The 27,606-nt window shown below is 29.6% G+C and overlaps 1 protein-coding gene across 1 annotated transcript; it reads left to right on the forward strand.

The window, feature by feature from the left end:
* The first annotated feature begins 3,702 nt into the window (after positions 1–3,702).
* LOC109605183 (dual specificity protein phosphatase 10) lies at positions 3,703–26,322 on the forward strand. The gene is made up of 4 exons (XM_020021783.2): positions 3,703–3,940; positions 6,052–6,654; positions 18,781–19,122; positions 25,206–26,322. Exons 2-4 carry the CDS (start codon positions 6,087–6,089, stop codon positions 25,484–25,486), a joined length of 1,191 nt encoding a protein of 396 aa, XP_019877342.1. The 5' UTR covers positions 3,703–3,940; positions 6,052–6,086; the 3' UTR covers positions 25,487–26,322.
* Positions 26,323–27,606: the final 1,284 nt, after the last annotated feature.

The following is a 27,606-nucleotide window of genomic DNA, read 5'->3' on the forward strand; positions in this document are numbered from 1 at the left end:
ACTTAAAATTTATTTTACTTATACAGTGTGGTCCATTTGAAAGTGGGACACCTTCATAAAAAATATTCATAAGAAGAGTAAAATAATAAAAAGAATATGAGTTTTAATTTTTCTACAGAATGAACATGCATATTTTTATGAAATTTGGCATATACCCATTTTAGGGGGTGCTTAATCCAGTGGTGTAATTAGATTTGATATAAAAAATTTGGTAATATGATTTCTTCGATTTTCATGTATAAAAATTATCGTGTAGGTTTTGGTTTTGGGCCAAGAAAGGTGACATTTTGTACATATTTTCATATTTTACAATTGAAAATAAAGTTTGTTAAAATGGGACAAAAATACAAATTTTATAGTGTTCCACTTTCAGATGGACCACACTGTATACACTTTGCGTAAAAACTAACTAAAACTTCTAACACTCATTATAGAAAAGATTTTGTTGTATTTTTCATTACCCATCTTTTGGTGCATTTTAACTGTTGTTCATTTTATAGATAATTTAAAGGATTAATAATGAATATAAAAGTTTATTGATTAAATGAAATATGCAATGATTATTTTATTAACTATATATAATTCATGTAAAACCAGACTTGCTGAAAATGAAAATAAATGTTCTTATTAATTAGATATTTTAATAGATTTTATGATTCGTCATTTTTACACTCACTGTATCAACCAGCAGTATCCTGGCCATAAAATATCTATGTAACAAGGAGAACAAAAACAATTTTTAATAAAAACCGTACGTAATTTGTTTACAATTAGGTATATGAACATATTTTCTTTATTTTAAACATAATGAGTGTATGAATTTGAAATGCATGTGACACATTTATCTATTATCGAAATCTTATATTTGAATTATTATCTGAATTAATCATTTATCTTTTATTTAAAGCTGTCACTTAAGGTTTATTCAATTTTCTTACTCGTGATCATCAAATAGATTAAATGATATAAATATTACATACAGTCTTGCCAATAAATATGGGGCACCCTATAAATATTTGTCTATCCACTTTGATATATATTATTTATATGTTACGAGTTGAAATAAAATTAATAATGATTTCTATTATCGTTTTTATTTGTTTTTCTTTATTTAAAATTTTATATTACTAACTTCAAACATTGGTTAATGGATGGGTGCATTATTTTTCCAAGCCCTCATTTACTCTATCGTTGATTTTATGTTGTGCCCCCGTATATTTCTTCTTAAGTGATTCCACAGATTCTTAATTGGATTGAGATATGTCTATTGGACAGACAATTCTATCAACTTAATTTGATTCTCCTTAAATCACTGATTGGTACTAGCTGATACATGGGTCATTATCTTGTTATAAGTATTCTTTCCCACGGTTTGTACCACTATACATTTTAGTTAAAGATGTTTAATAGTAAATACCTTTAACGGGAATTGTTGTTATATTACAGAAAAATCGTAGTGAGTCTGTTACTTTTAGCCAAGATTCCATTATTTATAGTTACGTCTAAGAAACTATAATATTATGTTCACCTATTATTTATATTTGGTCAAATTTAAATTTGTCAATTTACTATAGCAATTCAAAATTAATTTTAACTATAGTTTAGGCCTCGTAAATTTGTATAATGAAATAAAACTACAACTTACTTTAGAATTTAACTCAAGTTAAATTAATAAAATATAATGTAGCTACATAAATTTAAAAGTAAAAAAGCATTGATAAAATTTTCCAAAATTACTTGTCAGCTTTTATTGCAATTTATTGTGTCAATTTACAATTTATTAAATCAATTTACAATTTTTATTATATCTTAATCACTAAGTCAACAGTCTAAGGATAGTTCAATGTGTACATAAATGATTCAATACAAAAACATTTATTTATATTTATTATAAATAATATATTTTTTATTATATTTTTAAGTGAATTTGTACAAAATTAAAGAAAATTTTAATTTTTTTAAATTTCTAATTTGTTATGATTTAATTAATATACTTGTGTATGTATTAAACAACAATAGAGTAATAAATATGTGTTAACAATAATTTATATTGTATAATTATTAAATTTTGGTGTGAGAGCGCCATCTGTGGTGTGACCGTCGAACTTCCCAAATATTATTACGGTTTCCTGTTTAAAAGTTGGTGGCATATTCGTGTTTCCTGTAACATACTTATTGAAATACACATTAAACAAATAAGTGAGAACTATTTAAATAATCACAATTAAACAACTGTTATTTCCATGCCTAAATAGACCTAGCTGAAAAAACAAAACAATCCGAATACACCGAAAAAACGCAAACCGCGGCCACCTTGCGAAATTTTAAAATAAACACATGATTCACACGCCACGCAACGTAAAAAAATGCGTGTGCGAATCAGCGCGACGCAGATGACAATTTTAGATCCTTTTATGTTTTGTGTTTGCGAAGAGTTAAAAATATTACTCGCCAATTGACACGGCTAAATATGAAAACGCTTCGAACATCGTGAATCACTTTTTAACAGAGCGCGCCGCCACGTTGCCACACTGTGACGGCGTAATTCTTCCGCGTCGCGAAGCATCCAGACACGTCGAGCGTGTTCGACGCACCTGGACCGCCGTCACGATTCCATTTGGATCGCTGACGACGCTTTAAATGGTTAGTTCACAATCTGCGATGTGTTTATGTATTTATGTAAATATACACCTAATTTAACTTAAATAAATTTAATAGGCCAAAAGCTGAGAATGACTAAGAATAAACATTTACTGGAAACTAAATGTTGCGTATAATAACGCGTTCTTGAGAAACAATTCAGAAAACGTAATTTCCTAATTCTAATCAGCACCACGTGATCATTTTTCTAACGTATATATGCACGTGTACATAGATATATATACACTTATTACAGTCATTCTATGAAAAGTGATGAAACTAGAATAAGAATATAAAATGCTTCATAATAAAATTTTAAACGTAATAAAAGCACATTCTTATAATTGTCTTGGGGGTAAGAAAAAATAAAAATATTAGTTAATTAGCTTGACTTGTTCTAGATGTCCCGGAAACGAACTTTGAATGTAGATTATTAGTAAATGTTACCGATTTCTTTATACTAAAGGTGAGAATACTCAGTAATTTTTGTATATTGTTAATTATAGTGGAAACAAAAGGCAATTTTTGCATTTTAACTACATTGTAGAAGTTTATTCATTTTAAAGTTAGAAGAAAAAACGGCATATATTGGCACAAATTTGTTTTGTCATTTATAAAAATTACCACACATTCATGTGTTGTTCAAATTATACAAAAGTGCTGGGTATAATTATTGTTAGTATACTCACTGATTTATGCCCTTTCCTTATTAAATTTAGGCACAAATTATTATTCCATCCGTGTTCTGAGTCCTTATGTAACTAGTTTTTGTCTAAATAAAACATTTTTAAAATTTTACAAACTTGTAATGTAAATTAATTAAAGATTTAATAGCTGTTGTTTAGTAGAAATGTCAAGTAATAAATTAATATAATAAAGTTTAATTCTCCCATTGTGAAAAAACGTAGTAGCAACGGCAACCCCGCACAGTTTGTATAATACAGAGCATTAGTCATCATGAATGTGACCGCGCAGACGCACGACAGCTAAACATCGTGTTGCTTGACCAATGAGAATCGCCTGTTTTCTACACAGAACTCAATGGTTTCGTACTTATGACTCATATACAAAATCTAATAGAACTGCGTTCAGTGGGTATATAGTATCTATAACTCTGCTTTAAAAAACCCGCGACACTTATCATGGAAAAGATAAGATTTAAATAAATATTTGTCCTTTTTTGTATCGGTTTTAAAAAAATGTTAAGTGACAAAATATGTGCAGTTCCTAATATTTTAAGTATTATGTTCGTACGTACCTGTTAATAATTTGGATTACCTGACGCATTATTTTTAATTTGGTGAGTTTTTAATATTTTGATTCATTTCCGTGCCTGTTCCCATTTAACTTATTGCCCAAACACTCTGTGATTTCTCGTACGGATCGTCCGGAATTAAATACAACACGAATGTGTCCTTTAAATATCTAATTTATATTCAGTGTATCCAAAATGAATTTGTCATAGATTAAAATACCAAATGTAAACGGTGACATCAAGAATAAACGATCATTAAACCTATATGGATGTTAATGTTACGTTCAGATTTTTGGCGCTGTTATGATTTTTAAAAAAATGTCTCGGTTAATTATACAGGATGTCAGTCAAGACCTCAATTCTTACTGATAGTATTATCAATTCAACAGTTCCTATGAAGGACGATATTAATAAAATTTATGTATTCGTACACTTGTTGTATTCATGTAATTCATAATTTACTAAGAAAAATTTGTACACACACAATATGATCAATTGTTGAAGGAGGTAAGTAAAATATATGATTCATCTTGTGTATCTTATCTTTAAAATAGATACGGAACTCTAGTACATCGTTCAGTTAGTTACTTGTAGAAGACGTTTGGTTTAAAAGGCAAATTTTAAGTAATTTGATCGATAATAAAATTTGTTAATTCATTACTTTTAACTCTGTTTTTGTTAAAATTTAAAACAACACCTGGAGATATTTTATCACGATGACAATGCTGTTAATTAATTATTTTTAGAATGACAATGATTAGACAAAAATATACGAGTATTACTATTATTATTATTAAGAAATCATAAGTAATTTCTAGAAATTAATTTTATTAATATATGACTGATTATTCAGATAACTTTTGTAAACAAATAAAAATTAACTTACTTACTTACTATCTATACAGTGTGGCAAACTTCTTTTCCATTTGTAAAGCATGAAAATGTGTACTTGTAGACAAAATGTCATATTTTTTGGCATAAAACCAAAACCTACAGGGCAATTTTAAGAACAGGAAAATTGAAGAAATCCCTCTAACAAATTTTTATAGCAAATCTACACCACTACATTAAGTAAGCACTTGCTGAAATTGGTATATACCAATTTACTTCTACCAATTCACCCAGTTTGAGTTTTATTAGTATAAATATAGTATTATTAGTATAATATTATAATGTTGTTAAAAAATACTATAATTTGTGCTGTTTTTGACAGTTTATTCCATAGACTACTTAATTAAAAAAAAATAAATTCATAAAAAGAACATGATTTTTAATTATGAATGTGCATATTTTTTTATGAAATTTAGTATATACCCATTTCAGGGGGTGCTTAATCCAGTGGTGTAGTTAGATTTGCCATAAAAAAATTGCTACTATGATTTCTTCAATTTTCATGCATAAAAATTGCCCTGTAGGCTTTGGTTTTGGGTCAAGAAACGAGACATTTTGTCTACAAGTACATATTTTCATGCTTTACAATTGAAAAAAATGTTTGTCAAAATTGGACAAAGAATACAAATTTTGTAGGTCAAATAGGCCACACTGTATATAAATTTCCAATAAATAAATACATGTACATTTATGAAAAGCTGGTTTATTAGATATTCGAACTTTCACAAAATCAATAGTATACGGGTTTGTTTATATTTTACACTGGCTCGTGATTACAACTGTCACAGTTTAGCTGTGTACCAGATTTTACATTTTGGCTTATTAATGGTTAGGAAAACGTTGCTTTCATTTAAATATCAGTCCAATATGTAATCAATAAGTGATGTTTTTTTTGTAAAGCATATTTGTCGCAGCAATTTTCGAACTGCTGATGAGTCATTTTATGCAAATATCCTCGAGCACATTGCGTGTCTTTCCTTTTAAACTATGTATAACAAATTGTGTGATTTAAGTTTAATATATTTGAACTTTTTGGTTTGTTTTTAATTGTGGATTATCTGGTAATTATCAGTAACATTGCGAAACTCATTGTTCGAGAATCACTGAGTGAAAAAAAAAAAAAATTATATATGTATCGATGAATCATCATCGGTGTTTATGGGGATGATAAGGGGGTACGATGACGGTTGATTTTGCCTCTAAAACGCCAAGAGTAGGGAGCAACAGCACTTGGCACTAACACTAGTTTTCTCGTGGCATTCCAGATATAGATTGTGACGCGGTTACCCGAGGAGCAACCATGTCAGTTTGTCTCGAAAGCAGTCGGACACGCGAAGGTCTGAAGTTACCTCTCGATCGTAGCATCAGCGAACCCGGTCCGTCGACGCCGACCTCACATTCGCCGTCGAGCCCGCCAAAAAGATTCAAACTGGAGACCAGCACGAGCCAAAGTTTGCCCACCAGCCCGTGCGGCGACAGCGGCACCATCAAGAAGAACTGGGTCCTGAACAACATCAAGACCTTAGGCTCCGACGATCTGAAGGCGAAGATCGAACACAACACCAAAGGCTCACCGTTCATCATCATCGACACCAGGCCGTTCATAAACTATAACACGAATCACATACACGGCGCCATCAACGTTAATTGTACGGACCGCTTTAACAGAAGAAGACTGCAACAGGGCAAGGCCACGCTCGCCGACCTCGCCACCACCCCCAAAGGCAAGGAAGTGCTTAAAAAACGTTGTTTCCGCGAAGTGATCATATACGATGACTGTACGTGTGACAAAGAAGGGATCAATCAGCCTTTGCTTCTTGTATTCACGTCCCTTGTCGAGGACCAGAAGGAACCGTCTCTGCTTGTCGGTGAGTCACGACGCCGCTTTTGTTTTCCTCTATTTATAAACGACTGATGAAAACATTTCAATTTGAAAATATCTAAAGATGCACAGCGGTGCCTCTGCCAAAAATTTTGCCAACTTAAAAATTCTATTATTAAACCCTTTTTCCTTGTTCCCCTAACCTGATTTATTATTGAATTTATCGGTTTATTTGAGATTTTTTTTCTTACTGATTAACAAACAAGATAATATTTGTTTGTGGTTTATACATACGTCGAAAAAAAAAAATGACAAGTAAAAAAAAAATCATTTTATTACATTTATTGACGATGACTTTTTCCTGTACAAAAATTTGCTTGTTCTTTATTTTCTTCACATTTTTTCCACTATTTTGGAAACAGTGGAAGAATCTGAAAAATATAGAAGTTAAATTTTAAATATATGAATTAAAAAATATATTTTCTATTATACTCTTTAGTAGATTGCGTCTGTAAATTCCTTGAAAACCAGGTTACATCAGCACCTTTCATCAGGCAATTCAACTAAATTTAGTTAGTACAAAAGTTACTATTAACTTTTTATTTTATTTTTTAACATTCGGTAATTTTTAAACAATCATTTATTATTATTTATGACGCATTTCGATGTGACGAGTCAGTAGTACTTCACCATCAATAAATTTTTATCATTTACAACGATAATTACAATATTTTAAAAAACTTTGGGCTATTTTATAATTGTTTCTATGCCTACGAAGTCCAATCTACCAAATATAATTCAAAAAGTGCAGAAATACGATTACTTATTTAAATTAAATCTTATTAAAAACCTTTTTATACAGTTTTTGGCTGGTTTGAACTGAAGTATTTTCTCTGTGTATTCAGAGTTGGAGTTTTAAACTTTTTAATCGTTTTCTAAAAATCCTCAGCTACTTAAAAGTTATTTCTGAAATAATCTGTTTCCAAATCTAATCCAGAAGAATACGATTATAAATTTAAATTTAGTCTTATAAAAAACAACTTTTCACAGTGTTTTTTTTTTTAAATTGTGTAATTCTTGTCAGTTAGTTTCAACTGGAGTACTTTTTTGTGTATTTTAAAAATGGATGAAAAATTAAAAATTCTTACCTAAAAGACACAAAAAAGTACTAAGAATTACACAATTTTAATAAAAAACTGTGTAAAGGGGTTTTCATGAAATCTGAATTTAAATATGTAGTCGTATTTCTGTAGTTTTGCATTAGATTATTTCATAAATAACTTTTAAGTATATGATGTTTTTTAAAAAATTGTTTGTCTAAAAATTAAAAAAAAATTTCTTAAAAAAATATTTACGAAATAATCTAATTCAAAACAACCGACATACGATTATATGTTTAAATTTAGTCTTATAAAAAACAACTTTTCACAGTTTTTTTTTTTAAATTGTGTAATTCTTGTTGGTTAGTTTCAACTGGAGTACTTATTTGTCTATTTTAAGTTGTAGTTTTTAAATATGGATGAAAAATTAAAAAATCTTACCTAAAATACACAAAAAATTACTCCAGTTGAAACCAACCAACAAGATTCACACAATTTTAATAATAAACTGTGTAAAGGGGTTTTATGAAGACAGAATTTAAATATTATTTCTGTAGTTTTGGATTAGATTATTTCATAAATAACTTTTAAGCAAACAAACAAAACTACAAGAATACGACTATATATTTAAATTTAGTCTTATAAAAAGCACCTTTATACATTTTTTTATTAAAATTGTCTAATTCTTGTTAGTTTTTAACTATTTTCTAAAAAAACTCAATACACCTAAAAATTATTAATGATATAATCTAATCTAAAAACTACAGAAATTTTATTATATATTTAAATTTAATATAATTGAAAACATTTTAATACAATTTTTCATGGCAACTGTGTAAATTCGTTAGCTGTTTTTAGAAAACCTAAAAATAAATGCATTTTACTTAAAAATCCCCGGATAATATTTAATTCATACCACTGTGCTTTAATTTTTAATAAACGATGAAGATAAAATAGAGATGATAATTTAAAATGAAAATTATTTAAGGCGAGGACATAAAAATGAAGACGTACTAATACGTTGACATTGTTTTAAAATATCATGGAAAATGTACATAGCAAATTAAATATAAATTGTCACTTATTCAATAATGATTTATGTGCAAATTGATGGTTAAAACTCCCAACACGTTTTGGAACAGTCATGTTTATTTTTAAAATTTGAAAACACATATCTCTTTAAATTATTCTGATTGATGATTTCATATTGTGATATGATTTGCCATTGTCACATCAGCGTTCATATAAATAACAATTAAATTTTATTAGATAAAATATTGGTTGTGGTATTAATCAATTTTCACATTAAATAGTTTTTGGTCAATTAAAATTGAATTATTACTTGATTTACTAAAATAATAATATAATAATAGTTGCATTAACGGTCGTGATAAATCTTGTGATTGTTTAGAATGTAAACAAAACAATGACGAATTTTTATATAACTAAATGGCAAGACGCAAAACAAGTTTAATATACAGACTCATTTTTGACGCATACATTTTATTTATACAATTCTTAGGTCAGATCCCTTTGCTCTTGGGAAACTGCCACGATCTTGTTTTTGTCGTCCAGCTCATGACTAATACACCTTATACATATGTAAAACGCTTTAAATATAGAGTTAATCCAATTTTGAAGCGAATCAGTCACCTACTAATAAAAAATACAAAACAAAGGCTGCCACTACGTTGTTTACGTGTCCGAATTTGTTTAAATGTCAATAATGCAATTACCATTGCCGCACAAGAACTTATTTATTATTCATTCGTATCGGGGGAGTTAAACAAAATAGTTCGGAAACAAGCAACGAATTATAGAGTTGACATTTGGCCACCGACTGTCAAAATTGCTTGAAATCAATACTGGAGAAATTGACCTATTTATTCAGTGAAACAGTAAATAAATCGGAAATGTTGCCTTTGCATAACAACACCGTTTATTATTTTATTGTTAAATATGCGCCAAACATTAATATTTAGATTGTAAATTGATTTTTAGTTGCCTTGCAGTAAAAAACCTAAAGTCAATTATTTGAAGTATTTTAGTTCCAATTAAATATCGTTTAAGTTTCAGGTAAATGTGCGTTTTACTTATTTTTCCCTTCGGTTTTATGAAACAAACAAAAATTGTTAGTGTATTTATTAGTTTAGAAATTTTTACGCAATCACGCGCCGCGTTGTGAATGAAGGGAGGATGAATCAATTGCTGAATTACGCTCATTAACGGAACGGCCGCGTCTAGTTCAATGATTGTTTCAGATGAAGTTTCAATTCATGTTTTCCCAGTAACCGAGTGCCATTCATGCATTTTGTAATTCGTACATCCTGCGTGAAGGTATAAAAAAAATGACATGAATTAGATTAAAGCCAACTGAAAACGTGTTAAACTGTTAATTAAGTTCATTGCGTTATGTTTATGGTTGAGTCACATTATATCCTGCTGATTCCTGTTGGAAAGAATATACCTTAGCTGCACAAAACATGAGACCAGAATAAACGTGACAGTTTTAAGTTTCTGGGTTCTGGAGGAAGTAAATTATATATTCTGTAGTTGCGAACTCTAGAACTGTGATTAAAGACACTAATTTACACTTTTCAGCAGTAAAATTCTTTGCAGAATTCGAAATAACACATATTTTGACAATTGCTGTACATTTTGATCTATAAAAATGGTATTTTTTATGATATTTTAGTTTGATTTTCATTAAGTTGTGGAAAAAACATAGGAATATTTTAAACCATGTGACTCCCTAACTATGGAAGATCTGGAATTATGAATAATTGAATATAAAAAAGTAATTTTTCGTATCCTATTGCACATTTTCTATCTTTTAAGTATTAATAATTACAGAAAACATTTTAGAAACAAAGCTTACATTAAAGAATATTTGTTTAAAAGCCCTTACTTAAATCCTGAGGTAAGCTGATACAGATAGATGACTAATTTGTGTATAAATTCAATGAAAATGACTCATAATTTTTTGGAAACAGAAGAATTGAAAATTAAGAAAGAATTGTTAAGAATTTATTACCTTTAAAACGATTTAGGTCCTTAAAAATACGTTTCTTACACTCCCATATAGATTTCCTTCTGATTTATAACAGCTGGAAATGATGAATAAGGTGAATTTAATTATCCAGGCAAATCGAATTGTCTTGAATCTTCTACTTGTTAATTTTAACCTATTAAAAAACTGACTGACTTTAGATGTGAGTAGTCCTACATTTCACTATCTTATCACCATTTTCCTGAAATTATCTTTATAAAACATTAAAAAACGTTCATTAAAAGACCCTTAAATCCTAAGTAGAAAGATGACGAATTTGTACAGAAATGACTCACAATCTTGGTTGTCATTTAAGGCTGTTGTTTAAGAATTTTTCGGAAACAGAAGAGTCAGAAATTAAGTAAGAATTGTTAGGAATTTATTACCTTTAAAACTACCATAATTTAAAGCTTTAAAAATACCTTTCTCACATTCCCATATAGATTAAAATTCTATTAATTTATAGGAGCCATAATTACAATGGAAATAAGATATCAAGATTATTCAAAAGGGCACATGTTAGGTGATTATTGCTGTACAGTTATACGAGGATTTGATGAGTACAAAAAATATCAGCACACACACTTTCCTGAGTATAAACAGTGAACTTAACTGACATTATTTTCTTCTACTGAATTTTTAAATTGAAAATAAAAGCCAGTAAAAAGTAAAAAAGGAGGGAAAAAAGTTTTATTTGATATAATTTCAGTTATAGTAAATGAGTAAAAAGCACTATAAACTTTTTCGGTTAATCGACTGTTTTTATTGAATCCTGATCTTAGATTTATGTCTATTGCCTCAAAATATTAGCAAAAGAGCCCTCTATGCCACTAAGTTGGGAAATATTTTTTGTTGGTCGTATTATATGTTTTTCAATGCTGAAAGTTGTAAAATATAGAAAAAGTCTAAAGGATGATTGTATTCTTACATTCAGTTTCCCATAGTTATACAATAATTTAAAATGTTCCTCTATATTTCCTCTATAATTTAATAAAAATTAGAGCAAATTTTCACAAAAACACAATTTGTACAGACAAATATGTGACTTTACATTTATGTGAATATTAACTGAATATGAAAATATAATGAAAATAAATTATTAACTTAACTTTGAGATAAGGTGAATCAATTTATTTTCACCTCGAAAATTGGTGGTTGAATTCTGTATAGATCTTTCGGAGATACCCTGTATATTAACAGGAATTTAACAGAAAATTTTACCCTAGAAAATTTGTGTTCAAAACCTGTAAAGTATTGTAATTATTAAAGTAAATATTTAGTTTTAATAACCATCATGTTAGTGAGAAAGTTTTATAAAACACAACCTCCAGTAAGACGAATGGTGACGAAGACATGTCCTTTGTCAATGTCACATTACTAAGGAACTTTTTTGCAAATTTCATGCAGCGAAAACTTTTGATTTGGTGAACAAATTAAGCTTTATAGGGGATTTCGCATGTTTATCGATTTGTGATATATTTAGCTGGTGTAAATCATTATTTGGTACCATGTTGTGTTATCTCTTGTCTTGTGTTTCTTGTAACACGCCTAAACAGTCACAATTTCTGATATCTAACGTTGCGTTGCTTATCAATGTGAGGCCATACGATCAATGAAAGAAGTAAGGGAACATATGTTGATGTCACTTCGGGTAATTAATGTTTTAGTTGATACACAAGTTTTAAATACAGAATATTGATGAATGGCACATTGTATGAACACAGATAATGATTCTTGTTGATTTCTAGACGTTCCAACGATTATGTTTCAATCCCCTTTCCCCAATTTTGGATACTAATTAATTTCAACTCTGGTTATCTTTCCGTAAAAAAATAACTTGTGGTATAACACACATATTTATGTTATTATCACACGTGTACACATAAACCGCGTAAACCAGATATCGATGTCCCGAATTGTTATCAGCCATGACTCACACGAAATTATAATTATCAAAGGTCTTAACCCGACATATGGTCAAATTACAACTATCACTACACCTATGTTGTACACATGACTAATTAATAAATAAATTTTGTGTGAAAACATTTTAATTGGTTGCGTATTACTCATTGAAAAGAATGGGAAACATTTTCATGCGCTCGCTGAAATATGGTAAAAATATTTAGTCATGCATCATTTTTCAGGGAACTGACCTGCTCTTCTCGCTAATGTTTATTTGAGGTTTGAGAAAATTGCTTCGTTATAAATTAGTAATAGGTCTGCAATTCCCGTTTTAATTTCAATTTCCTTATTCCATCGAGACCTTCACCTAACACATGTCGAGATGATTTCAATTATGATTTCTTCGATTTTTTTAATTGTTTCCATATTAATATTAATGTGGGTAGATATGGTGTTTGACTAAGTTATAATTAATCATTGATAATTTGTTTGAAAATTGATTTTTTCCTCTTGTTTTAGTCCTTAGGTAACATAAGAAAATTGGTGGTAGAATTCTGTACAGACCTTTAGGAAGCCCATTTTACAGTGATTTTTTGTATTAATTATTTCAGTAAAATATGTCACAAATTATTAATTTGCCCACAATAAATATTCATGTAGTATTTCAAATAATAAATAAATACTAACATGGTTCAGTTAAAATTTTATTAGTTTATTTTTTTTAGTGTGTTGGTCAACAATTTCCTTGAAAAATGAACACCGTGACATTTAAAACACACATACACAACATTGCCTAATAATAATTGTTTTCCTTTTGAGTGGTTTATTAATAATTTCTCCGAAAATTAATTGCGTGATTGATTTAATAAGCCTTTTCTCGGTGCACCTAAAATATAAATAGAGGTGTCATTCTGTTTGTGTTCAAAGAATTAACGTACACATATTTTTTTAAATGAATCATACGTAGAAGGATGTAAAGGTTGCTGTGGGCATGTTTTATTATTGGAATTCTTTTTGGGCTACGAATTTGCTTGTATCATCTTTTATCTAAATTTATTAAATGGGTTAATAAAATAGTTAATAGCACCATAAATTTTATACACTAAAAAATTTAAAAAAATATATAATTAAAACTTTTGGATTCGGTGATTCAGTTGAGTAACGGAAATTGTATTGTGTTGATAACCTATCGTTTATTTATTTATTCTTCCGTTTCGGCCTGCTTTGACGAAATTTGCATGTTTCATATACACCAATGACTAACTAAAAAGGTTTTAAAATGACTAGAAATTTCCTTGTTTATTTCCATAATTTCCATATCATTGTGTCATAAAACGTGGTAAAATATGTAGATTCCCAATAGTATTTTGGGAGTACACGAAGTGAATCACTGCTACTTAACAATTAAAATGTGTTAATGGATGTAAGTCATCGCATTGGTTAAACAAAAATGGACAAACGCATTTATTATACTTCCTTGACATGATTATTGTACAAAGAGAATTTTGAAAATAAATTGCCATATCGTAAGAATTGCTTATTTACTTATTATTAGACAATTAATTTTGTTATCTCAGTCTAATTTAGAAATGTGTATTTTTTGTCTCTATGATATACATTAAAATTATTATTTAATAAATTTTATTCAGATAAGACATTTAAAATGTATGCTATCATAATTAAAATTATATTTATAAATCAAAGTACTTTCTTTTAACTCGACACTTACAGATAAGGCACTTTTTCTTGAGTATCTCTAAAAAACAATAGGTTATGTATGTGCATGTGTACTAAAACTAAAACAATTGTTACCTTTGGAATTATGGAAAGCACCATTTGAAATTATCTTGTGTAGTTATGTGTTAAAATATATTAATAAAAAAAGGTTTTTTTTTGTTCAGTTTAGTGATATGTAATCGTCTATAGAATATAGACAATTACAAAAAGTTATCATCTTTAGAATTATGAAAATCACAATTGAATTTATCTGTAAAATATGGGAAACAATGAAGCTTTTCTGTATGTTGTAATTATATGTTAAAATATCAATTAAATGGGGGATTACAAGTTCATGATATTTAATGCTGTCGTCTATGGAATATAGACAATAACATAAAAATGATTCCTTTAGAATTATGGAAACAAAAGTTAATTTATCTTTAATATATAAAAAATGTTTTCAGTAATGTGTTAAAATATCAATATATGTTAAGATGATTTATAATACTGTCGTCTATGGAATATAGACAATAACAAGAAGTTACAATCTTTAGAATTATGGAGACACAAATGAATTTATCTTTAAAATGTGGGAAAAAATCAAGCTTTTCAGTGAGTAGTTATAATATGTTAAAATATCAATCACAAAGAAGATTATAACGATTTTTTCTTAAGTTGATGATATTTAATACTGTCGTCTATGGAATTTAGACAATAACAAAAAGATAGAATTATGTAATGATGAATTTATCTCTAAAATATAGGAAAAAAATCAAGCTTTTCAGAGAGTAGTTATAATATGTTAAAATATCAATCAAAAGAACGATTATAACAATTTTTTGTTAAGTTTATGATGTTTAATACTGTCGTCTCTAGAATATAGACAATAACAAAAAATTACCACCTTTAGAATAGACACACATGAATTTATCTTTAAAATACTAGAAAAAAATTAAACTGTTCAGTGAGTAGTTATAATATGTTAAAATATCAATTAAAAGGACAATTATAACGATTTTTTGTTAAATTGATGATTATATAATACAGTGGACTATATAATTTAGGTAATAACAACAAGTTACGAACTTTAGAATTATGAAAATAAATGAATTTATCTTTAAAATGTGAGAAAAAGAAGATTATAATGATTTTTTGTTAAGTTGATGATATTTAATACTGTCGTCTAAGGAATATAGACAATAACAACAAGTTACCAACTTTAGAATTATGAAAACAAATGAAATTATCTTTAAAATATGGAAGAAAATCAAGTTTTTCAGTGAACAGTTATATTAAAATATCAGTCAATAAAAGGATTATAACAATTTTTTGTTAAGCTGATGATATTTAATACTTAGATTATACTTTAAGTCATAAGCTATTATGACGATAGAATAAATATGACCATAAATATCATTATATCTTTATTATCGATAATTTAATATACTATAAAATATTTAAAATAAATTAGTAATATTGATTATTTATCTAATGTTTATCATATATTTCGTTAAGTTCTACAAAAATGTTTGTACTGTGTTGATATTAATAATTTTACATTATTTAAAATAATTTATACGAAATATTATTGAAGATTTATAAAAAAATGTATTAAAGTGTTTGATCTTTAAATAACAACGTATGAAGATCACTAAAATCAGAAAATTCGTAATATATATATTTAATAAATTAGTTTGTCAAAAACTTTTCTAGAAATTTGTCTGATATCAGATATATCAAGATGAGTCAATCGAGGATTTATAAAAATTGACCTCTGAAACCAATTTGGGCCACCCCTTGGTGACTTACAAATAGCAGTAAAAACTGTAAGTTAATATTAGCCACGGTTTATTACTTTTGCCATTTCCTACGTCCAATTTAGGTACCACAAATCGAAAGCGAGAGCAAATCGATTTACGTACGAAACAATTGTATCAATCACATTAATTGCAACAACAGTCGTGATTGGGCAAATAGGAAGCGAATTTTGTTTGTCACATCCATGAATCAGATTCGTTGCCGTATCTGAGATAATGGCCATTGCACAGACACACACATACACACCACTCGGGAATAATCCAGCCGTCGTTTTGTTTACCGTCCATAATTAGTCAAGAGAGAAAAAAAGCTAAAAACAACAAGAAATCGTAATTTGTGCAAAGGGGGATTTCGCGAACGTCCTTCGGATCGCTGTGACGCAGGATTCAACATCAATCGGACTTGGACTCGGTATGAATCATTCCCCCCACCACCGGACGGGTGACCGTGTGCCATAGCAGACTTGTGTATACTCATTTACCGAGTGTATTCTGTATCCTGTAAATTCCATTCCGTTCAGTTCGATCCCCGTGTTTTGCGACTTGGTGTGCCATACTACGTGGTTTTGTTTACATCTGTTAGTGTTCGGTACCACTTGACGAACATGAGGATTAAAAGGCCAAATACTTGTCTGGTGCTTAGATTCGTTCCCATGCAGTCTTCCACAAGTAAGTCACTTTCTAAACAAATATTTCGTGTTAGTTTACTCACTGTTTCTGGTGTCACCCAAGTACTGCCGAAGTACTTTGCTATTTTATTTAGTGTTGCTTCAATAAATTGGTCTAACTTAAACTAACTGGTTTAATTAAGGTCTTAAATATTTAGGGATTTTTTTGACTTGTGACCCAAGTACTGTACTGTCTAAATTTATCAACAACCCAGTTATGATTTTATCATAAATGTTATTGCGACGTTCTAATGCATTATTTTGTTGTTGTAATACCTGCAATGTAATAATAATTTGTTCTCAAGTAAGGCCCAGATTCTGTCTGAAGTACCAATTTTGATTTTACCTCACTTTGTAGTCCTTGATTGTTTTTGTATTAATTTTGAAGTTAGTTTAATTTAAATCAATAATTTATTTAAGGGTTTGATTGGTGACCCAAGTACAGTACTGCCCAAATCGTTCAAGAATTCAGTTGATTTTATCAAAAATATTATTTTGACGTTCCAATCCCTTATTTTGTCGTTATATGATAAAATTATGTTGTTCATTTTCTTCTCAGTTAAAGCTCAGCTTCATTCTGTCTGAAGTACCAATTTTATGATCCATGATTGTTGTTTGTCATCGCAGTATTTTTTTCTAATTCATTTAAGTCAAAACCTGTTAATTTATTTTTGGCGCCAATTTTATCAAAATCCGGTTTTTAAATGTCCCCCTTACTATCATTATCTAAAGTAAATAAAGTTGAAAAGTTCCGCTCCTGTATTTTTTCTGTTAATTGCTCATTGTTGATACAAATAATTTGTAACCTGTGAAATCTAATCTAGAAAGGCATTATTTATATAATGACAAATCCAGACGCCTCTCCGTACATTGTATTTCCCTATCTCAATGATGAGTAATATTATCTGTGTTTTTAATTGAGTACAATGTACGATGCTTGGGAAAATGGGAGAAAATGAATCACACGATTTCGTAAACCGTCGAAAATGGAAAATGTTCACCCTGTCTGAATCACATATTGGTGACTAATTCCGACGCAATATCTGGAAGAAGTGACAATTGGTGTTATCGAATCGGTCACACGTGCCAAACATTTCATTAGGTCACAGTTGCTTTAAAAGAGATTCAGTTAATTAGCATTATAAATAAATTTTTTTTGACTCACTTCCTATGCCATCATAATAACGAAAGATCTATTTGAATAAGCACAGTGATTCATGGACATCAACCCTAATTGTGCAAGGGATAATGCCACGCACAATGTTTAACACAGATGAGTCATGTTGGTTTAAGATGAGGGTATGACTAGTGTACCTAATAAAAATGTGTCCGGGGTTTAAACCAAAATATTAGTCATCGATCTTCCCCTTGAACTCGCCGCTGGCGTCAACGGTCAAAATTATTTTGTACTTTACGCCGACATAAAAAAAAGTGTTATCACCAAGTTGCATTGACAAACATAAACAATTAGCACGGAGAACAGCTCCGTGACGTTTTGACTCATAGGGATTCTCCTGCACAATTCCGGCATGTGTAATTACAGAAGAATGTTTTCATGAAATTGATTCATTAACTCCGTCTTTCCCATAACAATAAATTGAATCATCTCAGACGTAACGACGTAATAATTGTAACAATGCATATAAACAGTGTCGTTAAGAAGTATAAACACGAACGAATACTTAATTGTAATTGCTTGTTAATTAACTGCGGTTAAGCTATTACGGTGCATTAACCAAATTTTACAAAACGCCGCTTTTGAGTCATCGCACTCCAGGTGTAACCCTTCCGATCCAGGTCAAACTAAACGTTCAAATGCACAGGTAAAAATGTGCGACGCATATTGTACCCACATCCTGGCTCCCCCATCTGTTGGTCGCCGTTCTCTAACATGTGTCCGTTGTTTTGTTCCAGGAGGCCACCGGGAGTTCCACCGAAAGCACAAGGAACTGTGCGAAGACGCCCTGGTCAGCGGACTGTCGCGAGGTTTGTCCGCATCTGCCTCGTGTCCGGCCTTGGCAGATGTGGACTCCTATCCGGCATCGAAGCTGCTTCCGTTCCTCTACCTCGGCAACAGCAAAGACGCCGCCGACCTGTCTTGTCTGAAGGGCCTGGGCACCACGTGCGTGTTGAACGTCACATCCCAACTGCCCGGCTATCACGAAGAGTGCGGCATCACCTACAAACAGATACCGGCCACCGATTCCGGACATCAGAACCTTAAACAGTATTTCGAGGAAGCTTTTGAATTCATCGGTGAGTTGCCCGTTTTACTACGGTTGTTGTGGCTGTGCCGATTGACGGCGTGCCTTAATAACTTTTGAGTCATTCGGCGATTGTGCCGTACTATCTAAATGAACCGGGCTTTTGCTGCAGACATTTACGATATGCCACTTACTATCTTTTTATCGTCACACCATACAAAACATTTATTTGCCATTGTTTTATTTTAATCGCTGAAAAAAAGTTAGTAATGGCCACCACAATCGACATTTAAACAGCAATTAAAATGAGAGTTATCAAGAGTTTGCTACATGTGTTTAGATAGACCAATTTCCTAGTTAATTAATCGTGCGCATGTGTGTGATATATGATTGTTTGTATAAAAAGTTTGTAGGACAAACAATTATAAGCGCACCTAATAAAATTGTTTTGGGACCTAGTTGGGAGAAACTCAAATCCGACTCGTGGTACCAAGACTTGTTTTTCTACCTGTATTCCATCACCACATTGTGGGTCTTCCTTAAGACAAACCGCTTCAGAATTGCTCCACAGAAAGCAATTACGATAATCAAAACTTATTCGCCTTTACAATATACACGTGTATGGAATTATACATATATGGAGGTCGTACAAAATCTGCTTGCGCAAAATAAAACGACCAAAGAACGATATGAAAATGTCTCTTCCTGTTCGAAACGAGGTTATGATTTTTTTTATATATATATAAATACATACAGGAATACCGTGAGTCATGTTAAGGTAGTTAAAAGTTTTCTTTTGTTTTGATTTAAGATAAATCATTAAGTCCGCGTCCTTCAGTGCGTCATTTAGTAAGATATTGATTTATATGCGTTCAGATACCGTGGATTCGGTGTTATTCCACACCTGTTTTACTATACACGTCGTTTTACTTTAAGTACCCAGTGATTCATGCATTCTTTATATCTTAGAAGACGTTTTAAGGAATTTCTGTTTTGGGATTTAACGAGTAACTTGATACGTACGTAGTGGTACAGTACCATAAATATAATACTTATTATTTATATATATAGTTTGGTACTTTGATTAGGAAATTGTGACGTTCTTGCGTTAGCTAATGTCGTAATGCATCTGTTAAAATTTGAATGGATTGTAAATATTTAACTGCCTAATTTTAGAGTTTACATACCACAAAGATTGTCTGTGTCGAAATCGCCAAAGTATACAGGAAAATAAGATTTCAATGTGATACAAATCCAAGAGAAAGCTTGTATACAACGGAGCCGACTCATGGTTATATGATGACCAGAGGCGCACTAATATTTCATTTTTACTCTTTTATTTATAATTAAATTAAAAAATAACAAAAAAAATCTAAATTTACGTTGTTTCATACGTTAAATCTTCAGATTCTGACACACCTGGCAAAAATTTGTTTAAATACAGCAATTTTCTAGTCAAAAGAATTTTATTATTGGGATATATTGAAGAATATTTTAAAAAAGTGATTATATTTATTTGAATTTAGAGGACGTACATTTAAAACTTAGTGTTTTATTAGAATGTAAAATTATATTACCCAGTTATCTTATTTTGCAAACAATAATAGACAAAATTTAGAAAACATGATGTATTTACAGTGAAATTACATTTAATCACTAGATTTACATTAATCACAGATTTACATACAGAGATCATTTTAAATCACCAGATTAAGTCACCTAGCACATGCCATAAAATTTGTTTAAATACTTGAGTATTTAACAAATTTTAGAAACAAAATTTTCTAAATTGAAATTATTTTTAATCATCTAATTTACATACAAAAATCGTAATTTTAACTATTAAATCATTAGATTTTAAATATTCTAGCACTGATGATCAAAGTTGGCATATAACATATGATATCTTGAACAAAATTTGGAAATAAAAGTGTAATTACATCTAGTCGCTTAATTTATGGACAAAGATCGTAATTTTTAAGCATTAAATCATCAGATTTAAGTATTCTAGCACATGTGATCAAAAATTGTTTATATGTGATAATGATTTTCTTGGTGTTATTACTGTGATTACTAATTTATTAATTTAATAATTATTATTTGAAATTTATTTCTGATTCAAGTTAGGGATATATTGCCATATGGCATATGGTCTGATGAACAAAATTTAGAAATAGTGTCTGAAGTTAAATTACATCTAGTCACTTAATTTATTTACAAAGGTCGTTAATTTTAAAAACTAAATCATTAAATTTAATTATTCCAGCACTTGTGATCAAAATTTGTTTAAATACACTAATGATTTCCTTGGTGTTATTACTAATTTATCAATTAAGGAACTATTTGAAATTTTTTTGTGGTTCAAGTTAGAAATGAACTGCAATTTTACACAACAATTTATTTGCATATAACATATGGTATCTTGAATAAAATTTGGAAATAGAAATGTCTGAAGTGAAATTACATTTAGCCACATAATTTACATACAAAGATCGTAATTTTTAAACATTAAATCACCAGATTTAATTATTCCAGCATATGTGATCAAAAATTGTTTAAATGTGATAATGATTTTCTTGGTGTTATTACTGTGATTACTAATTTATTAATTTAATAATTATTACTTGAAATTTATTTCTGATTCAAGTTAGGGATGTACTGCAATTTTATTCAACAGTATATTTACATATGACATATAGGTATGTTGAACAAAATTTAGAAGTAAAAGTGTCTGAAGTTAAATTACATCAAGTCACTTAATTTATTTACAAAGGTTTAAACACTAAATTAACAAGTTTAATTATTCTATGATGAAAATTTGTTTAAATGTGATAATAATTAGCTAATTAATTGTTCAAAGAATTATTATTTGTTTGTGATTCAAGTTAAAAATTTTATTGAACAATATTCTTCAATATGACATACGCAATGTTATGGAAACAAATTTATATTCAAAGATCATAATTTTAAGATATTCAGTCATTAAATTTAAGTCTTCCAGCACGTGTGATAAAAATTTGTTTAAAAGCAAGGTAACGTTATCACGTTATTTTTTAAGAGTTTGAAATGTTTATACTGTAAATTTACTTAACAATTTATTTAAGTTCTAATTATATTTGATGTCTTGAAGAAAACAATTTGAAACAATAATGTGGGTAATTTCCCAAATCATTGTTTCAACTTTTTTGTGGTTCACTTTAAATATTATTTAAAGTAAATTTATAACCAGCTTTATATCTTAAAGGGGATTAAATCTATTCTCTTTATGTATATAATCATATAAACATAAGGTCATGTCTAAATTCATTGTTTCAATAATAATTTTGGTTAATTCCAATCGTGTCTTTAAGACATATTAGTATTTTTATTTATTTCTTGTGGCACCTCTAACAATAGGTAGTACCAAATTTTTTACGAATTAATAAATTAAAGAAATTGTTTATAAATAAAAAAAATGGCGTCATCTCTTCGACACGAGACGCTACTGGGTCCGTAACGTTCTTATGAATGGTTTAGTAAAACGTCCTTGTCAACAGTTTTGAGTCAGCATATTACTCATCGCAGCATTGTTCGAGGGCCATTGAACGGGAAGAAATCCGAATGCACCGGTATAACGAAAAGCCCGCCTTTCTCGAACCCCCTGGTTTTATGATTACCAAACCATATCGTTCCCGATATTAGTCATCGGCCAGTTGTTAAAAGTACCTACCCCTCGTGTTCCAACGGCTTTTCATTTTTTTTTTTTGAATGAATCAACAAGTAGCACACATGCGATTATTGCTGAATATCAAATTATAGATTAAACCATTTCCGTTATGTATATGCAGTGTTGTTAACAGGAGTGCTGAGCCATCAGTCTTTTCGGTTGTTTGTGAATGAGCTAAAACATTAAGTTCGTTACCCCAAAAATTTCCGAGCGACTCGATTAATTGTGCATTACATAATTAATGCATTTAGTTGAAGCGCAACACTTATCCATAAAATCAAAGGAGGCTATAAATGTAGATTTAAAATAACGCACAACGTCAGTATACAGATTTAGTTCGTGTGACTCATAGTTTCCCTCTCTCAGGCTTGTTGATTTTAATTTGAGAACAGTTACAGCCGTCGTTTATATTTCGACCCAAGGTTTCAACCCCAAATTATTTTTAGATGCGACCGACACCAAAATAATCAAGTCACTTCTTATTTTTAGATGGTGCTGAGAAAACGGCGCGTCGATATGCAACCATTTTTACGTGGTTTGGTCTTCCTTTCATTTTTTTTATTGACCTGCGATTGGGTTTTCACTCGAGCGTCTAAAGTGCTTCGATATTATTTGGGGCACGCTGTCGGTTGGTAATTAGCGCAAACTTCATCTGCAATTATGAGATAATCAGCAACTTTCCATTTAGTAATTCAGCGGTTTTGTGTGGCAGATAAGGAATTCGTATTTAGTATAAAATTGTGGATATTTTATTACATCAGTACACAAATTTTCCGCTTATTTTTATTATTACAAATGTGATGACGTCCATGCAAAATTTACACTGTTAATAATTGTGCTGCACAAATATATCTAAAAGCTGATCAATTATATGCTTTATACAGTGAGGCATTTAAAAGCGGGACACCCCCAAAAAATTGTATTTTTTTGTCCGATTTTGACTTTTTTCCAATGAAAAGCATTAAAATATTTACTTATAGACAAAATGTCACGTTTTTGGCCCAAAACCAAAATCTACAGTGTAATTTTTTGGGTATGAAAATTGAAGAAATCATTCAACAATTTTTTATAATAAATATAACTACACCACTGGATTAAGCATCTCCTGAAAGGGGTATATATCAAATTTCATAAAAAAATTATTCACATTCTTAATTTTATGGAAAAACTAAAAATCGTATTCTTATGAATTTATTTTTTTAATTCAGTAATCTGTGGAATAAACTATCAAAATTAGCACAAAATTATCGTATTTTTTAAACAATATTTGAATTTTTATACTAATAATACTATACTTATTCAATACTTATACTACACTTATACTTATTCTATACTTATACTATACTTATACTATACTTATACTATACTTATACTATACTTATACTATACTTATACTATACTTATATTATACTTATGCTATATTTATGCTATACTTATACTCTACTTATTCTATACTTGTACTAATACTCTTAAAACTCAAATTTTTGTTCGTGGTAGAATCAAATGGGAAAATAGCCCCAGAACAATTGAGGAAGATAAATTGAATAAAACAGTGGATACCAGTCCAGAAGTAAATAAAATTTGTTAGTATAATCTTCCACTATTGTATAGAAATAAGATAATTTGCACTATTCTTGACAGTTTATTCTAAAGACTATTTGATTACTAAGATAAATCCAAAAAAAGAATATAATTTTTATTTTTTCCACAAAATTATGAATATACATTTTATTTTAATAAATTTATACAATAAATTTAGTATATACATACTCATTTCATGGAGTGCTTAATCCAGACTTGGTATAAAAATAGTATGATTTCTTCAATTTTCATACCCCAAAAATTACCCTGTATGTTTCAGTTTTGGGTCAAAAAATGTAAAAATTTGTCTATAAATACACATTTTCATACTTTACAATGGAAAAAAATAGTGTCAAAATCGGACATATCCATTTCAGGGGGTTGCTTAATACAGATTTGCTATAAAAAAATTGCTAGTATGATTTCTTAAATATTAATACCCCAAAAATTACCCTATACGTTTCAGTTTTGGGCCAAAAATCGTGAAATTTTGTCTATTAATACACATTTCCATGCTTTACAATGAAAAAAAGAGTTTGTCGGACAAAATATACAAATTTTATGGGGATGGGCCATACTGTAGTATTTGTGTCAATAATTTTGATAAGTGGTATTAAATGCATGTAGTTTTACATGTAGGTCGACGTTAAATTACAGACAATTGAAAGAGCATTATACAACGCAATAGGCGAGCGTCTTATTAATTGAACATTCTTATTAGCATAATTGTTTGATTTAAGGTTTTATTGTGCGTTTGTTTTTAATAAAAATTCATGAGGCTCGTTAAGGCCGAACGCATTTCAATCACTAGAATAAATAAAGCTAAATGCGTTTTTCTTTTGTTGCAGAAGAGGCAAGGAAAAGCGGTACCAGCGTGTTGGTGCATTGCCAGGCCGGCGTATCTCGAAGTGCGACAATAGCCATAGCCTACATAATGAAGTATAAACAGATGTCGATGGTGGAGGCGTACAAGAAGGTGAAAGAGGCAAGACCCATAATATCGCCGAACTTAAACTTTATGGGCCAGCTTTTGGAACTCGAACAGAGCCTGAAAACAAACAACAACAATCATCAGATACGTTGGAGTCAGCAGTCGAGCGATGAGGTCGCGCAGGGTTGTAGTGTGTAATGTTTTTTGTTTACGTGTGACGGGAGACCAAAGACATTTATTTTGAAGTTCTCATGTCGCCGCATCTAAATCGCCAGATCGCCATTAAGAGTATCTATTCTAGTCTTAAAAAAAATGAGATAGGCTGTGTACCATAAAGATATTCACTTATATGATAATAATATTTTTAATTAAATATTATTTACTATAATCACAAAGTGATTTTATGGGAATTATTTATGAGCATTGAATGTAAGAGGCTGTATAAACGGTGAATCACTGTGGGTATGGGAAATCCGCAGTAAAAAGTCAATCGAATTCGAGTTTTCGAAGCAGAATTCTGTGTAAAAGAATTTGTGACAGTCAAAGATTGTTGAATACGTTTTATCGGCAGCAAATGTAAATAATATACTTTATTTATTACCTACAATTTAACTGTAACTTATCCTAAGTACCGATATAGTTTAGTTTATTATTATTGGAAATGTTGCCATATTTGTTCAATTACTATAATATATTATTTGAACTTAGTCAGTCAGAATTTTAGTTTGAATAGAGTTTTGTTTTCTTTTTTTTTTGTATTTGGTTAAATTATAGAATGATAGAGTTGTGTTGAAAGTTTGGATGTAAGAAATTTTTAACCAAGATGTGATGAATATTAGATTTTTTTTTTCGTATAGGTACATAAAAAAATCAGAACACCAATTTTAAACAATCTAGTAACTAGATAAACAAAAATTATTTCCGTATATACAAAACATGTGCCTTTACAACACATCGTAAATAGAAATCAGACTGTATTTAATGTAAAATGTACTTGTGAATTTAATTGTTTGAATACATGTTAAACAAATGAATTTTTGTTTTATTTAACTATTTTACCGTCATGAACGTCCAGCAATTTGGTATTTTTTGGTGGGGCACATATATAGGGTGTTCCCCTGGTACAAACCTTTCAGGGACACCCTGTATAAAAACTTAATTTATTAAATATTGCCAGAGAATTTATGTTTTTTTCGTGTAACTTAAAATAACATAATTTTCTTCAAAATAATTATCATTATAATTGAGGGAAAAAATGTTAGGTTCTTGCAGATGAAGAAAAGATAAACCTCAATTTATTTGACTTCCTCTTCGCAGATCAGTTATTAAAAAAATTGGACATGACAAAAATACATAATTGTCATAGAAATATCTAGATGAGGTAGAACTTCCCATTTAACATTTTGAGGCTTCAAAGAAACTCCTTTTTGAGTAAGTCTCTATGAATTTTTGTCAATGTGTGAGCAGTTGACAATTGCATTGGTCGTTTAACCTCTTGGAATGTGCAGCTCACCATACAGTCATTAAAATCTTCCGTGGTTAAATACTTTTCCACTAGTTATCAGCTTCAACTCATTGTCCAGACCAACAAGAAATGTCGTAATCAGTTCATTTTTAGTCGTATGTAACAATTCGATCAACAAATGGCTCATTTGATGAAGCCTCTTCTTCATGGTTGATTCCTGTTTTTAAACCTGTTTTAAGAGAATTTTACAGGAGATAATGCTTAATTTCTTCGCTGGTACAGGTTTCAGGACGATGAGTAAATTTACACCATTTTTGAACCATTAAAATAGTTTAAAAGGTCAATATAAAATAATAAATACAGTTTAAAACAAAAGTGCTGAAAAAATCATGAAGCAAAAACATAAATTACTTTTTCAGGTACTTAAGGCTAGAACAAAAATTTATATTTCTAAAAGTTTTAAAAAATAATTATTTAAACTTTATTATAAGATTTTTGCGTAAGTACGTACGACGCAAATTGATGCTTAATTATGTAACGTACAATTTTCGGATCACTTTGATATGAAGTAATTTAAATTATGTTTTACATCCATGAGTCATACATATAATTCATTTCAAATTATTAAGCCAGTTGTGTACTGCTACTAGGTTTGAATATTGAGTAATGGAATATCATCTATTAGGCTTAGTTTCAAATTCTTTCAATATTACGTAGTAACTTATTCTGGAATTATACACATATTAAACTGAATTTTTGATTTTGGTTTTCAATTCAGCAGATAGTTTTTCAGACGTTAGAGAAGGTGAAAATTTCCATGACACATACATTAATACAATAATTAATAAAACAA

The sequence above is a fragment of the Aethina tumida genome, chromosome 1 (assembly GCF_024364675.1).
Source record: "Aethina tumida isolate Nest 87 chromosome 1, icAetTumi1.1, whole genome shotgun sequence".
In the NCBI taxonomy this organism is placed as follows: Eukaryota; Metazoa; Arthropoda; class Insecta; order Coleoptera; family Nitidulidae; genus Aethina; species Aethina tumida.